We start from the raw sequence: 15,664 nt of genomic DNA on the forward strand, positions 1-15,664 counted from the left end.
GTGATTGGTTTAATAAAAAAAGAAAAGTGTGAGAAAATTCCTAAGTCTTTGCCTGCCTCTGCTATTGACATATACTGGGCAAAATGTGCAGCTTGCAGAGAAGGTGGAAATTCACTGTTATTATGGGTTACTGCATTTATTTCAAGCAGCAAAATCTGTGTATTCCTTTAAACCCTGTTTTGAAGAAGAATGGGCAGATAGATTGATTTTATTGTGGTTTTTTTTTAATTTAGAAATAGAAGAGGGATCCTGATACTGCAGACTTGAACATTTGAAAGTTGAAAAAATCCCAGAATAAATATTGCTTACTTAAGTTTAATCCAGGTCATTGATGTATGATGTTATCCCTTTCTGTCTTTTTTTCCAGTACATTGCAGCCGAGGTTGGACAGCACTCATCAGATGAACAGCTAGTCTGTATTTGTTTCTCTCCGTTGCTTACTGGATGCCCTTTACCTTACCGAGTGCACTTTCTGAAACTTTGCCTAGAATTACTTATTTTTCTCATGGAGTTTTCTGTGGCATGCTTCACTGTAGGATCACGTGGCTCTTAAAGAACATCTTTACAAGAGCTATGTGAAGTGAAAGGACAAAATATTATTTTTATTTCTCAGATAAATGAGGCATAGAGGAACAAACATCAAATGTGTCTGTAAGTTTGGGTGCCCAATTTGTGAAGCAGAGGACCTGCTTTTGCAGAGTGGGTAGTATTGTGTAGCTGCCTGAAGCCCAACTTTCAGGTCACAGTTGGGTCTACTCAAACTTCAGCAGTGTAGTCCTTCAAATGTCACTGCAAACACGGATTCCTCGGGTGATCGTTGCTTGTGAATCCCTTCAGTAACCTGGAAGTGACTTGCCCGGCAGCATAGAGAATCTGTGCAGCAGAGGCAGCAGTGCGTTTTGGCTCCCTGGGGCCTGCTGCGGTCGCCCTTAGCACTTTGTTTTCTTTTCTTATATTTTACCGCATACTCTCCAGTGTTTACGGTACATAGGGATGCAGGAGTAGTCTTGTGCACTTTGCAAACCTATTTTATCCTAACGGCAATCCAATCCTTGAATGAGAGTTAAAATATAGATGTGGTCCTTTAACTGTAAATTGACACATGACTTATATGTATGGGGAACTGAAATGAGGATTACACCGGCTTCTGATTGTATGCTTCTTGCAACTTAATGTACTTTTCTTATACTCTATATGCAAACATCCATTGCTAAAGGGTGCCATTGCATTTTATAGGAACCATATGCATACATCTGATGACAGAATTTGGCCTGTATAGAGACATAACTTCTTTTTATTAACGGTATCATGACAATTAAGCTCTCAGCTATTCAGTCAGTTCACTGTGGCATAATAAATGTTTCAGCATAGAACTCATGCTCCAGTAATATACAGCAAATTTCTTGTGAAGTCAATTAGTAACATGTATTAGACTGTTTTCAGCAGTTTTTTCTTAAGCAAAATTATTGTTCTATATTTGTAACATATTTCTGAAATAATTGGTTTTAATGTGGTTTCTTGAAGTCTTAATTGAAGCCTATACTGTAACAATAAGTCCCTTACAATTGTAAAGAAAAAAGTTTTAAAATATTCATTTATTAAATATGTGATACTATTCATAGGCAAATGTTTTAATACAGTAGATATTCTGTTAGAAACCACTTGATCTGATAATTTTAAGATTTTTTTTTTTTTTTAAGCAGTTCCTTCTTCTCTGATTTTGGATTTTAATCATGACTTAAGCTTTCATGTCTTACTAATGCTGCCAGCGAGAACTTGAGCAATGAATAGTTTACTTATTTATCTGCTATATAACAGCTGCTAATATTAATACCAACAAAAAATTTACAAAAATGCCATCTCATCTTTAGGTCCGCTGCGGACAAAAAAAGCAAAGGCACATCAGATGACTGTAGCAACCCTGTCTGCTTGGCACTCTTCCTCCTCCTCCTCCTCCCTCCTCTCTCTCTCTCTCTCTCTCTCTCAGTTTTCAGTGTAATGAAGAGCAGGAGAACAATATTCTGTAATTAAGGATTCCATTAAGTTGAAGAAAAGAGCAAATGGAGTTGTTTGTTCTCCTAGCTGAAAAAATTTGTCTGGGGTGGGGGTTAGTGGTAGTAGTGTAGAAAGGGAGAGGTGGGTGGAGAGACTAAGTCAGGGCTGTTTGTTGAATATACTGTTAAGGACTGTTACCATCCTAATTAATCAAGTTAGAAATTACAGCTGTAGTCGGTTTCCCCCCAATTCTTGTTATCAATTTTCTTCTCTTTTGAGACAAAGCAAATATAAATTTTGTGTTCATTTGTCATTCGTTCTTTGACTTCAGCATCTCTGAAAATAACAATGTAGCACAAAAGACCAGTATTTACCTAGTTGTAATGTGGGTTGCCATGGTGTTTTGCAAATTATTGCAATTATGTTCACCATGCGAGTCGCCCTTGGTAACTGGCGAAAAAACTGATAATCCTGTTTTGAACAAAAGGTCAAATTGCTGAATAGAAAGTCTTGATTAACTAAAAGATGTACAAAGTGGAATTATTTCCTACCATTCAGAAATAGTTCTTGATCGGGTTTGGGGGAGGGGGTGAGTAAGTACATCTGATTACTGAAGTACAAAGCATTGAAAGGATGTTGTCTTGAGCCTTTCATGTAGTCTTAATGGTGGCTTTTTTGTCAAATTTACCCATTTGCAGCATTGAAAGAGGCAGCTGCATTTAAGCTTGAGAGATGGTGCTTTTTCAAGAGTTCAGTGCATGGAAAGTTCTCAGCAGTATCTGCAGTTTACTATTAGACCTTCGGCTATTAAAACTGATGTGCTGCATTTGAGCCCATAGCTCTTGGTGCTTGTAAAACCCTCTGACTGATGATCTAATAAAGTGCTCTTACTGGACAATCTCTGATCAGATACTTTAGGGGGAAAAAAATAAAAAATAACCACAGCTCTGTAAAGGATGGGAGTAGGAACACATGGCTATACTGAAAAGTTTGCTTTTGTAATCTGCAGTGGAACTATTAGTAAATATGACTTCGTTTTCAGTTTAAGTACTTTAAAGGGCCAATGTATTGCTCCAGAAATCCTTTTTATTTACATTTACAAAAGTAAAAATTAGTCTGAAAAGATTAAAAGTTCTTCATAATCACCAGTCCTCAGCAATTACATGCAAGTGTATAGTGAGGAATGGTCCTCTTCCCATCCTCGTATTCAGAACACTGTGATAGATTTCGTGCACTTTAACACTCTGAATTTCCTTTCCTCTTTCCTATTTTTTCGTACTGGGGGGATGTGAGGGAAGATGTGAAGAGGATTAAGGGTTTTTCTTTTTTAATTATTCTACGTTTTGTTTTTAAATAGCTACCTGGAAATTAATTCTTAAAACTTTGGAGAGCCTGTGTGAGAGCAGCATGAAAGCAAAGTAAACCTGAACAAGTTTGTGGGTTTACATTCTGCATCACCTAGCAACCCCCCAGCTCAGCCAGTTCTCTTGTCTGCCCCCAGTCCTGTTTGCAGACCATTCAGACTGCTCTTCGAAACCATGAAAGATATTCAGTTTCATTAGTGCTATTCTCAAGGAGAAAATAATTAAACTGAAATGAACAAACACTGCTTAGTGATGCTTTAAACTTTTCTGGTTTAAGGTGACCAGACCGTTGAGCCCACTTTCTCTGCCATTACCTTTCACTCCGTTGAGCTCCTCTAAACTTAACGTATCTATCTATATATGTGCATTATCGTTTTTAAAGTTTTCAGGATTGTATTAACCTTCAGTATTTAGAGATGTTCATAACCATATTGCAAAGATAAATGTTTCACATAAGCAATCTTTTTGTCTCTTTACCAACTTGAAATGCATATTTGACTTGCCAGACCTTACTGTTATTGCCACGCACGTGAGTAAAATCTGTGTGTGCTCTGTATTGCATCTAATGTCATGTTGAACTTCCTGCAAGACAAGTCTGTGACAGAGGAAGAAATTCCAGGACTGGACAAATGTTGGAGGGGAGAGGGAAGAGGACAGACTTGTGGAAGAAGGGAAGAGACTAGAGTGCTTTTAGATTTCTGACCAAAGTAGAGGCACAGATTTTAAGAAATCTTGGGTTCTTACTGTCTGGATGTTGCTAGGTTCTTTGATGAGCAATACATGGATGGGCTGTATGAGCTCTTTGTGCTTTGTTGACAGAGGAAGCAAAATTTTTTTCTGAAGCAAGGTACTGTACTTAGTTCTGACCTATTATAGCCTAAGAATGGGGCTTGCTTTTAGTTGTATGAATAGGGAGAATATTTTGCAGAATGGACTTGAATATCCTTTTACAGGTTTTAGCTCTCCATATAGAAATACGTACTGATCCTTCTCTCAATGCAGTTTTCCATACGCAGTCATTTTAAGTATGACTTCTCCCCATTGCTTGCTTGAAACCCAGTATAGCTGTTTTCAGATTGTCATAAGTAAAATAAAATTGTTGGTAATCGCTGGTTCTCTTTGTGAGTGGTATGTTAGCCTACGAACACTTGTGCTCCACTTTTTAGTGTTTTGATGCCTAGAACCTTATTTTACCGAAGGTAAGAAGACCAAGTTATTGGCTTTGATGTGAAGTAAAGCAGAACATACTTGCTAATTTAGTTTATAATGTACAACTGTTAAGGTTGGAATTTGTCCACTTGTGGTGCTATTACATGTGTTTAAATGAGGGCCAGTGTTTGCATCAAACCTATCATAAGGATTTGGAGTGCTCTATTATCCTTTCAGCAGGCTGATGACAGAGCCTGGTCTTTGCACAAATGAGATCAATAAGTTTCAAATAACTGATATGAAATGACATGTGACTGTACATTTAAAGGTGTCTTTTTTTAAAAAATCAATTTTTAATAACATGTAAAACTCTCACATTGACCTACAAGATGTTTTTCACTTCTGTCGTGTTTGAGAATTTTGTTTCAAGCATTTTTTTACATTAGCTTGAGCATTTGGGTTCTTTCTTTGGGGGGTAGAGTGCATTTCTTGCTTCTTCCATTATCTCCTGCTTTGATCCCCCCGCCCCTCCCCCAGACTTTTAACGGTCAAACTGGTAGGACAGATACTGCTGAGAATAATATTTTCTAGAGATTAATGAAGTTTTCTTTCAGTCTTGGGTGGTTTCTTTCAAAATTTTTTTTCAGTTCTGGATTAGAAAGCAATTCAAGTTCTGTTATTTTGGAGTATCCAAATCACAAGAATGATATTTTGAAAATCTAGAAACTTTCGTTTTCAGTAGCCCAGAAATAGGCATATGATTATTTTGTGGCTGACTTCGCGTCACAGGAGCGATGCGTTACTGATAGGGCCTTGAGATATGTGAGTACTGAAAGAACTCCTTAAAAAGTGTGTTTATGGGACAGAACTTTGTTGTAGGCTAAATCCTCTCAGGCTTATGTCCATTTTCCATAATATCCAAAGGGAACTAGGTTTGGGTCTTTTCTTTGGGTGTTTCAGATCAGGGCAGTTGAGTGTGAAAGGTGAGCTGCAGTTTTTGTAATGCCTGCCTGGAACCCACATCAGTGCTTCTGTCATTCTAGTGTCGTCGGCTTTTCCAAGATAGAAGGACACTTTGTTCTTCTGAGAAACTCAGGTGGTATTTATTTCTTCTCTCATGCTTTCTTTAAGGTAGCGGGTTAGTGTAGCTACATTGCCCTCAATTCCCATTTGTCTAGTTGCTCTGGACTTTCACAATCTGCCCCTTGAAAGGTGTGGTTCCCACTGACCCCAGTTGCCTTTGAGTCAGTTTGGGCTGGCAACTTTCCAATGGGGAACTGGGGCAACAGATGCGAGTGGCTCTGAACAGGAGGTTTCAGCAGTACTGTTTTGGAGAGGGTATCCTTCTCTTTCACCAGCAGTACTGTCTCATTGGGTGGTAGAGTGATCATTTGCCTGTTGGCTAAGACGCTTCAATGATAACATCCTTTAATATGGTTCCTGTGATAACAATAGTGGATCTATAACCAACCCTGTCCAGGATCTGTACTGCTTTCAAGTAGTACGCTTTCAAAAGCAATTCGTATCTCCTTGTTACTATTCTTTTATTTAAGAGACAGTTTTATATTTTTCCTGAAAGATCGCATCTATCCATTAATCAGCCTGGATAATGCTGAATTCAAAAGGAGCAGAATGAACCATCCAGGAAAGGAATTTCCTTTTTTTATAAAAGATTTTTATCCACTCAGTCCTTCAGCTGAATTCAGATCAGTTTTATAGGCCAGAACTCAAGAAGCTCTGAAAATGAGGAAATGTTTCGAAAAGAAATTGAAATCGTGTCTTCAGCTTCCAGTGAAGTGAGGCAGCATGAAATGGAGTGTGAAATGCCGAGGTCTCTGTTTACTTTTTCCCTAAATTGGATGATCAGGTAGCATCAGACTCTAAAAATATTCGTAATGGGAAATGTAACCTATTTTTTCTGGATGAGGAACTAGCTACAATATTTATTGTATAGAAGAAGAAAAATTAATGTGAAATCAATGGCCAGGAGTGAGTTGATAAAATGATTCCTTATCTTTAGTTGTGATCTGAATAGTCATATACCACACTGGACCAATGATCAGGTCTCTTAATGCACTATAGTTAACTTTATGTATAATTTTCAGGAACAAATTTCAGTCATTGTTACTATAATAGTTACTAAAACTATTTGCATTGCTGCTTGGAATGTAAAGCCAAATGTACACAACACCTAACAAAGTAACAGAGAACATGGAGTAAGCATTCCCTGGGTAAGGTATTTAAGCTGTAGGATAAATTTATAAAGGAATTTATGCAAACCTAAAGTGCTTCACCATTCTAAGCATATGCTGCAGTATCTTTCCCTTCAGCTATAACAAACTGAGCAGCATGTTTAACACAGTACCTATCCCACTTAAAATAAAAAGACAAAACCTCTAGTCACCCAGTATCAGTAGACTCTTGACCCAGCTCCTTTTATAAAACAATTTATTTGAAGAGTCTGTGAAAATATCAGTATTGGGAGATGATTAAATGTTGCAGTTAGGACAGCAGTGTAAAACCTTAAACCAAAACATCCTCAAAGATCATCTTTGTTTTGTTTACTCAAACTTGAGTGTAAATATGTTCGATAACTTAGTTTTAAGATACTTTTGACATAAAAGTTTCAATTATGCCTAGCAGTTTAAGAGAACTTGCACACACTCTTTGTTTTTAAATTCTTTTACATTTTGAAATTCTAGGATGAAATTTGGACATATCTCTTCTCCAGTAAGGGGTGTCTTCTAAATTTTTTGCTAGGTACATTTCCTCCTGAAAAACTGGGATGTTACTGAGGAACCTGAGTTATGCTGGACTTTACCTTGCTAAGTGGGTAAAGTTTCCCACGTGAAATGTTATTACACTATTTATGATAGCACCCCTGACCTGAGGGGATTTCCTCTTGGGGCTGTAGCAGTGGCAGGTCAGTGTCACTCAAGTCTGTGTTGTCTACTGAAATGCCAGGGCGTGACACTGGTTCTCACGCTGTCATTCTGATTTTCATTGTTCCTGAGAACTCACCGAGATGCTGCAAGTGCATTGGATCAAGTCAGTGTTATTACTAGAGTATTTCTTTGTTCTGAACAGGCGAAAAAGTAGATTAGAAGTTGAAATTACTTAAAAGTAATTGGGTTTCTAGTACACAACAGAAAAACTTTCCTGACTTTACAGCAATAGCTCATCTTTAAGTTGACATTGATACCACCTTTGGTGTTTCAAGTGTAAAATTGTGATGTAATTCTCAAAAGATGTAGCCACTACTAATAGTGAAAACACTTGCCAAGGAATGTGATGGTTTACCCAGTAATGCAATATTGGTGGAACCTCATCCTTTCAGGGGATTTAAACCCACTTTGACCAGATTTGCCCTGTTAGGCAATGCTATCCATCATAGTGGACATTGGCAGGAAGAATTTGAAGCTTCTGGCCTTGGAATTGGTGGAAATAATATGCTTTTGTAAGAGTAGTCTGAAAGGAGAGGTCAGTTTGAAGTTAGAGTGGCTTGTTTACTAGCTTACAATGATGCCCGAATCAGAAAATTTTTGTTGTGTTGTCTCTCACATTCAGCCTTCCAAACCTTGGTTTGCTGATCAGAGGTGAACAGCAAGCTTATGCTGGTTGACTAGGAAAGCAAGTCCTGGTTGTGTTCCTGCAGTTCCCTTCTGGCGGGTTTGATGAGTTAAGGTGATAATTTCAGCTCTGCAGTGAGGAAACCATGGATTTTGGATCCAATGTGCTTGAGGTTAGGTTTCCCAGCCATCTGGAGATTGGACATCATCCACCAAGATCCCATTTTCAAAAATCCGCAGTAAGATTGTATTCAGTAGAGAGTAAGATTGTAGAGAAGTAAGCACTAATTACATTTTAAATTCAACTCCAAAGTGACTGATGGTGACCTCTGAATAATTTTCAGTGTTTGCAGCTTTCTTCTTTTTACTACCACATTTTTTTCATGTCATGTGAACTTTTAAAGCATTGCAGTCCCTCAGCAACCAGACCGTCTGAAGGCAGGGGCAGGTACAGAACTGAAGTGTCGTAGAGAAGCACATCCAGTCCTCTACTGTAGCAGGCGACTAAGCTACATCATGAAATGTAATTTGCAAAAACTATTAAGATAAGGCTCAATAAATCTATGTTGTTGACTCCTGCAACTTCTGTTTGAAAGGCTGTTCCAAAACCACTTGCCTCTGTATTTTGGGGTAATATTTATAATGCTTGTTGATCACTAGAATGTGAGAGGCTAATTCTCAAGAACAGACTCACAAAGAAAGAAAATTACTTTTGACTTGCAAATTTCTCCCCATTAGCTACAGTTTGTGGACATAGTACTCTTCAGGGATTTTCTTTTATATTGTGCATTTACTTCAGGGGTTTTTTTGCATACATTTTTTGTACTTTAAGATGAACTAAGCATTTGTAGACAGAATGTTTGGAAATGCTAGTTGCTTTCCCTCCCCCTGCCCCATCAACTTGTATTTCATTTCCCACAGTGTTGCAGATACCAAGTAGAGCAAAACTAAAGGTTTCCTGTTATGATTGTTTGATGTATTGCAAATTAATTTACAGACTCAGTGATAGCTGCTGGGAAATGAAGGATTGGTTTTGTTTGGTTAGTGAAGACGACAGGCATAGATCAAATAAGGGTTAACAATAATGCACTTGAACAAATTGAATCAGAACATAATGCATGTATTGAATTTGATTGCAACATGCATGTCCATGGAAAAGTTTTTTGTTGAAAACAAATCAAGGCTATGGCTTAATTATCAAAGCAAAACAGGAGACATAAAGAGCTACATGTTTCTGATACTGCTTTTTTCAAAAATAGCTCCCTTCACACAGTTATCTACATGTTTAATTTCCATGCATAATAGCAACAGTTATTGTTGTCATTTGTTAAGAGAGATTAACAGATAGTAAGTACAAACAAACGCAAATAAGGCCTGAATAGAGAGGTGACAAAGAAGAAAAGACCTCTTTAATGTTAATTATAATTGGTAGGAAGTCTATACAAATGACATTAACTGTTTTCTATATGAATTGAAGGGACACTTAGTTAGTTAGTATCTACGTAACATGTTTGGTTTTTTTATTTTAGGCAACAACTTAGATCGCCATTCTTTTAAGTATAGTTTATTGAGAAATGTACTGTTCAGTGAAAGTTGTAGGTTTTGATCTTTATTTCTTAGTAGTTGAAAATGAGTATAATAGTAAGCTGTTGAATTTGAATGCTTATTTTTATTCTAAGCTGTTGTTTTTTAGTTTTAAGCAGAGTTTTTCAGTCTCTTTTCACCTGTGTTTTGTGACCAGCAAAGTTCCCAGCGCTTTCTTCAGCAGTGACTGCATTAGAGCGAAACAATTGCATAAAGAAACTTGCTTTACATGTCATTCTCCAAGGGTAGTTTGGGTGAACCATCGGTGCATTCCCTTATAAGACAATAGAAGCAGTACCTTGCAAGTGGTGTAGTCCTTTGTTTCTTAATTGTTTGCTAACAATGCCAATAGGTGGCAGAAAACACACTGTTACTTTTATCGTGCGTTGTTTTCATGGTTGTCTATTTTTGAGTATTCTGCTCAGTTGAAGCTGGGATGCTGCTCCGGTCCCAGGCTTTGGTTTTTTCAGTTGCGCTTGCATTCCCTAACTAAGTACCTTACTATCTGGCGGTTTCCATGCTTTGTTTTTCTAGTATAATAAATTGTTTTAAAGTTCAAATGTAGTCATTTAATATGTTTTGAGTCCTGAGCGTTCTCTTTGTGCACACAGAATCTTTTCGTAGTTACAACGGAAACAATTACGCCTTGAAACGGGAGGCGTTAGGAATGGGTGCGGACGCCCTCCACGCCTGCCCCTGCCGGGCCGCGTGTTGAAGGCCCGGGTTGTGTCAGACTGCTGCCCTGTGTTTCACAGGATGGTAGAGATGCCACATCAGAAGTAAATGTGGCATGGACAGCTTTCCACACAGAGCATTGTAAGAGTGAACTTAATGGAAGGTCTGTGACAATTCATTATCCTTTCCAGAAGTGGTTTTGTGTTTTCCCTCGCAGTGGCTGTAGTGGTATTCTCAGTACTCACGTAAGCGAGTGCCTGAAGATCTCAATGCGATCCTGGAGTAGCTTTTTTTGGTAGAAAGTTATTCCATGTCTATTAACATTAAGTTATTTAAGAAATGTGAGGCAACAGATTAACACCTTCCTCTTTTAGAAATAAATCTTAGGTTCACTTGCAAAACCAGAGCTAAGGACTAGCTTTTTCACTTGAGGCTCATTTGTGTCTGCTGACTCCAGAAGACATAGACCAGGTGTCTATGTTAGGTCAGGTCCTAAATTAGGACTTTTCATGGTGAAGCATCTGCTGATGAAGTAGCTGTCTTGTTGAGCACTGTCTGTCTTTCTAATGTCACTTATGAAACATTTGTCATAAATAATTTGTATGTGACAAGGAGAGTGGTACTAGGACTGCTAGGGCAACAGTTGTGCAAGAGACCAAAACTAAATCCACAGAAGATTTGTGAATCCGTGGAATTTTCTCACCATGCAGTATTAAATATGTAGTGATTTACATTGTTAATCTATATAACAATAAAACTCAAACCTAGTGATCAGATGCACTGATCATACTGCTTCCAAAAAGCTTGCTCTGATGTTAGGTGTACCTTTCTTTTATTATGCGAGTCTAGAGCAGGGTTTCCTCATCCTAAAATCTGTTCGTTGAATTGCTTTTTGGAGCTGCCTTTTTCTTCCTCCATTTACCGTAAACGGATCATAGGGTGACTAGCTTAGACTGGGTATCAGGCTTTTAGATATCCAAAGTTGGGGGAAGTGAACCCTAACTGTATCTCTTAATGGACTCTTCCATTTCTGTGTTATGGACTTCAGCACACATTTTAGGGAGTGCTATATACCTTGCTGTTGGCGTGAAGTTCCCCACAGTTTTTCTGATCTGCCCATGTGGGCATAAAATCTCCCCTCTGCAAGAGCAACGGCAAGTGTTTTGGTGGGCTTGGCACCGAGTGGGATAATATGGGGATATGACATGACTGGAGAAACGGTGAAAGACAAGAGGTCTCTGGAATAAATGAAGTTATTTGGAAAGGATTTGAGGTTTCATCTTAAAAAACCAACCAACCAAACAAAAACTGATTCAGACTTCTCATACTTTTCAAAAGATTATCGAAGAATGTATTTTTAAGTTGAAGAAAGGGATAAAGCTGACAGACATGAAAGAACACAGTGTTCAGGTTGTCTGATCCTTTAGAGTATGAGCTGCAAAACCAAACATGAAAATGTCTGCATAGTCCGGTAAATAATAGGAAAGACATTCACACCCCCCCCCTCAAAAAAAAAACAAACCTAAACACAAAACCAAAAAAAACTTTTAAGAGTAGACATAGTCAAACCCTGTTTTAACAAGGTTTTTGAAAATGGAAAACTAAAGTTTGTGTGTTCTTCCACACAAGTTCCAAAACATTTGAAATAAAGTAACTTGAAACTAAGCTACTGATTCGTAATATTTCTGTCAAAGTACCAGGAATCCTGCTATGGTTAGGTTAAACTTCTTTGCAGGAGCAACAAAACCAAATTTTGGAAACAGAGGCCAAAATATTCTGCAGACACGTCAACAGCTGATAGTCTGAAATGCAGAGTTCGACAGTGCTGAGCTGCTCAGGGGTGATAAAAGCAGGAACTGTTTGAGAAGAGTTGCAGAAAGACCTTGTGATACCAAGTTGACTTCTCAGTTAACAATGGAAGACTAAATCCACTGCCAAATAATGTTAAGTGATGCAGATGCTAAAAACCCAATCTTAAGTTTGCATACAATGTGTGTATTGACTTAGTAGTGTAGAATAAAATAATAATGCTTGGATGATCTCTTTCTGGAAATGACTGCTCAGTGCTCAAGTGCTCAGTAGTGCTCCAGGCAAACAGAACTTGAGGAAAAAAGGAGCAAAGAACAGAGATGGTAAATACCGTCTTTTTTCGGTATAAATTCGTGTTCATCTAGCATCCTGAATACAGTGTGCAGTACTGGTTTCATCTCCCTCCCCATTTGTCCCATTTTCCTCCACCCCCTCATTTCAAAAAGGACCTGGAAGCCATTCAAAGAAGAGCAACAAAGATGTGGAGTGCTTTCCATGCAAGGAACAGCTAAGTAAATTAGGACTGTGGTTTGGAAAAGAGTTTGATTGCAGGTGATGTGATGGAGGTCTATAAAATCATGAGTGGCATGGAAAAGTTGAATGCAGAATAATTATTTCTAGTCTCTCTTGATACAAGAAGTAGAAGGCATTAAAAAAGAATGGGTTTTGTGTGTGTGTGCAAGAAAAATAAGATAACTTTTTCATACAGTGTGGTGGTGGTCTGCAGGGTGTTGTGGATGCTGAAAGTTTGCCTTGGTTCGAAAAGCACTTGAAGTTCATTGGGATGGGGTAGTAATGCATCCATCCCCACTGAATGTAGAGGCAGTGATTCAGGAGGCCCTTGAGCTATTTCCAAAAGCTGGGAAAAATCTTCTGGAAAACTTTTACTGGGTTCTTTCTCTTATGCTATTCCTTATGTATCTGCTATTGGTGGTTTTTAGCAATAAGGGGTGGGATTGGTTTAACCTATGGTTGGACCTGGTACAAAAGGTTCATCCTTACCAATCGCAGAAGCATTCTTTGTTTTGTACTCCTAAGAGAAGCCTTTTACTTTATCTCCCTGAGCTGACATAGAGCAAGCTGGCTCAGATTTTATTTCATTTTAACTCAGCAAAATGTTAGTTTTTCCTAAAGGAGTCAGTTTATGTTGAAGTCTGGATAATTCTCTGTAAAAAAAATCATTTTTTTTAAAAAAAAAAAAAAGCAAGCTTCTGGCTGTCATCAGAAAACCTAGAAGTTAAAACTGGTTTTCCCCTGTAAAGCACAAGAAAGGAAATGGCACTTTAAATTTAATTTGTTACAGGTCTCTGGCGTGTCTTGCTGTCTGGTCTACATAGTTGCATAGAATAATTCTGTTATACGTTAATGTTGTCTCAACTGGAGACGAGCAGAGGTTTCAGTAGATTTCAAGGAAGGGATGACTGCAGCCTGCAGAACGTGGGATTTCGAAGCAAGAAGACTTCAACTTTGTTCTGCATTGTTGATTGTGTTACTTTAAACAGGGACCTTCACCTTTTTATATGTATTATAGTATCAGCTTCACAGAGGACGTTGAAGTTGGGATTTTTTTTTTTCTTCCTTCATTGTTTAGGTGGAGTAAAAAGAAGCTATAACTTGAAATTATGATAAAAATGTATTTTCTTCTACATTCTCCCTTTCCGCAGGGTTGGTTAATATGTGAGGAGCCAACTTGCCAGAATCGAACCCGTCGACTTCCCCTGAGTTTTTCCCGGAGTGGCCCTGTGTGCCAGGCCTGCAGGAAGGCTGTTCTGCGACCAGAGGTGAGTGGTTTAGGACAAAGCTTTGGCAGCAGTGGAGCAGGATTCTCATGAAGCTCGCCTCTCTCTCAACTCTGCTTTTCAAAGGTGGTAGGATTAAGCAGGAATTTTTAATTAGTTTAAGGGGGACTGTTTATGCTTTTTCTACTCCACATTTAAGCTACATCCTCATTGCTGTGAAGAGAGCATGCCATGCAGCTGCTGTGTTTGGAAATTTTCCAGCTGATGAGCATTTGGTCAGCAAACTAGAATTTGCTGGAATGTTTCTGCCAGAATACAGGTAGATTTAATAGACAAACAAAACCAACCTTCCGAAACAAAAACAACTGCCTGCTTTTCTGCTGACTGTTCTCACCTAACTGAATTTGGTGCTAAGGAGCTGGAGGTGGGCTTTCATGCCATCTTCCAGGGGTACTCAAAAGGTGGTAAGTATTTTCAGGAGATGAAAGGTTCTGGGTTCTGCACGTTTGGATTTGGCTCCATGCCTGAAAAATGTAGAAGCTTTTAAACCTCACATTGAGCTAGATGGTCTGGTCTTTCAGAGTTCAGGACTGCCTGCTCCACCTTAGCTGGTTCTCTTGGATTCTGAGATCAGAGGAAGCTGCTTCTGTTTCATGTTGTAAAATTCTGGCAAAGGACTTCAATTTCTTTGTTAGGAAAAAGAGAAAAAAACATGAGTTTAACATTTAGAAGTCTTGACATTTTCCAGAATTTACATAAAACAACCAAACAGAGAGAGAAGGATTCCGTAAAGAAAATAGGGAATCTTTGACTGGAGTTCGTTTCAGGTTGTAATAAGTCTTTAAATTATCCTTACTTACATAAAAGTTACAAAAATGAAAGGTTTGAGGTGGGGCTGTCAAGTGAATGCTCTGAATAACACTTTTATTCACCACATGAGATTTTTTGGTCCTTCTTATTCAGTCTGCAGATGTAAAATGTCACAAAGGATAAATATCGGTAGAAATCAAGGGACTTGAAACAGCATTGTTAGAGAAAGACTGATCAAAAGATAGCCAATTTTTCTATTAGTGGTAAGTTAATGTTGAAGAATATAAGAAGATCAGGTAATGAACAACATTAAAAAGTGAGTGAAAACAAGTGGAAGTTCCCAGTCGCCTAACACAGGAACCAGGTGATATCACATAAAATTAAAAAGGAACAAAAGCATATCCATCAAAGAACAAACCTTTCACCTATGCCGTTATTCTGAAGTATATTGCTGTAAGAAATTTAAAGCCAATACCAGTGGAAAAAGAGACCGAGGCTTATATGGATAATAGAAGTGTCCAGACATGTTAGTTATCAACAAAAATTTATGAAGAAATTCAGGTTTTGATCCAATTTCTAGCTATTGGAGAGGCGGATGAGATCTGGTAAGGAGATTATTCTGCCTTCTGCTACCTCTGCATTCTATCACATTCTTCCAAAATAACAGATGTGTTAGCCAGCATAAGGATAAGATGCTGCACTGAGTAGTAGCATCTCTGCCGTGATCTTGTATGTTAGCTGCTATTGAACATTCCAACATTTTGATGTAATTAGTGCTGGTTAGAGGCACAAGTGGCCTAAATCAATGTTTTCTAGTTGCGATTTCTTATGCTATATGCATGTTTTAAGAGGCTGAGCATATGTTCTATAGTTTCATATTCAAAAATCCTTAGCTTTTTCAGCTAATACAAAATTGTTCAATGCTTGCATTTAAAGTATTCACTGTGAATAATTTCCAAGCTTTACATTT

The 15,664-nt window shown here is 38.1% G+C and overlaps 1 protein-coding gene across 1 annotated transcript in view; it reads left to right on the plus strand.

Annotated features, from left to right (window-relative positions):
• Window positions 1-15,664, plus strand: part of LOC104158123 (DNA polymerase alpha catalytic subunit-like) — a 73,589-nt gene that overhangs the window by 29,184 nt on the left and 28,741 nt on the right. The window contains exon 4 of the mRNA XM_009695694.1: window positions 13,810-13,926. Coding sequence (XP_009693996.1) covers window positions 13,810-13,926 — 117 coding nt within the window. The remainder of the gene's footprint in view (window positions 1-13,809; window positions 13,927-15,664) is intronic.

The sequence above is a fragment of the Cariama cristata genome, unplaced genomic scaffold, assembly GCF_000690535.1.
Source record: "Cariama cristata isolate BGI_N322 unplaced genomic scaffold, ASM69053v1 scaffold18352, whole genome shotgun sequence".
Lineage (NCBI taxonomy): Eukaryota > Metazoa > Chordata > Aves > Cariamiformes > Cariamidae > Cariama > Cariama cristata.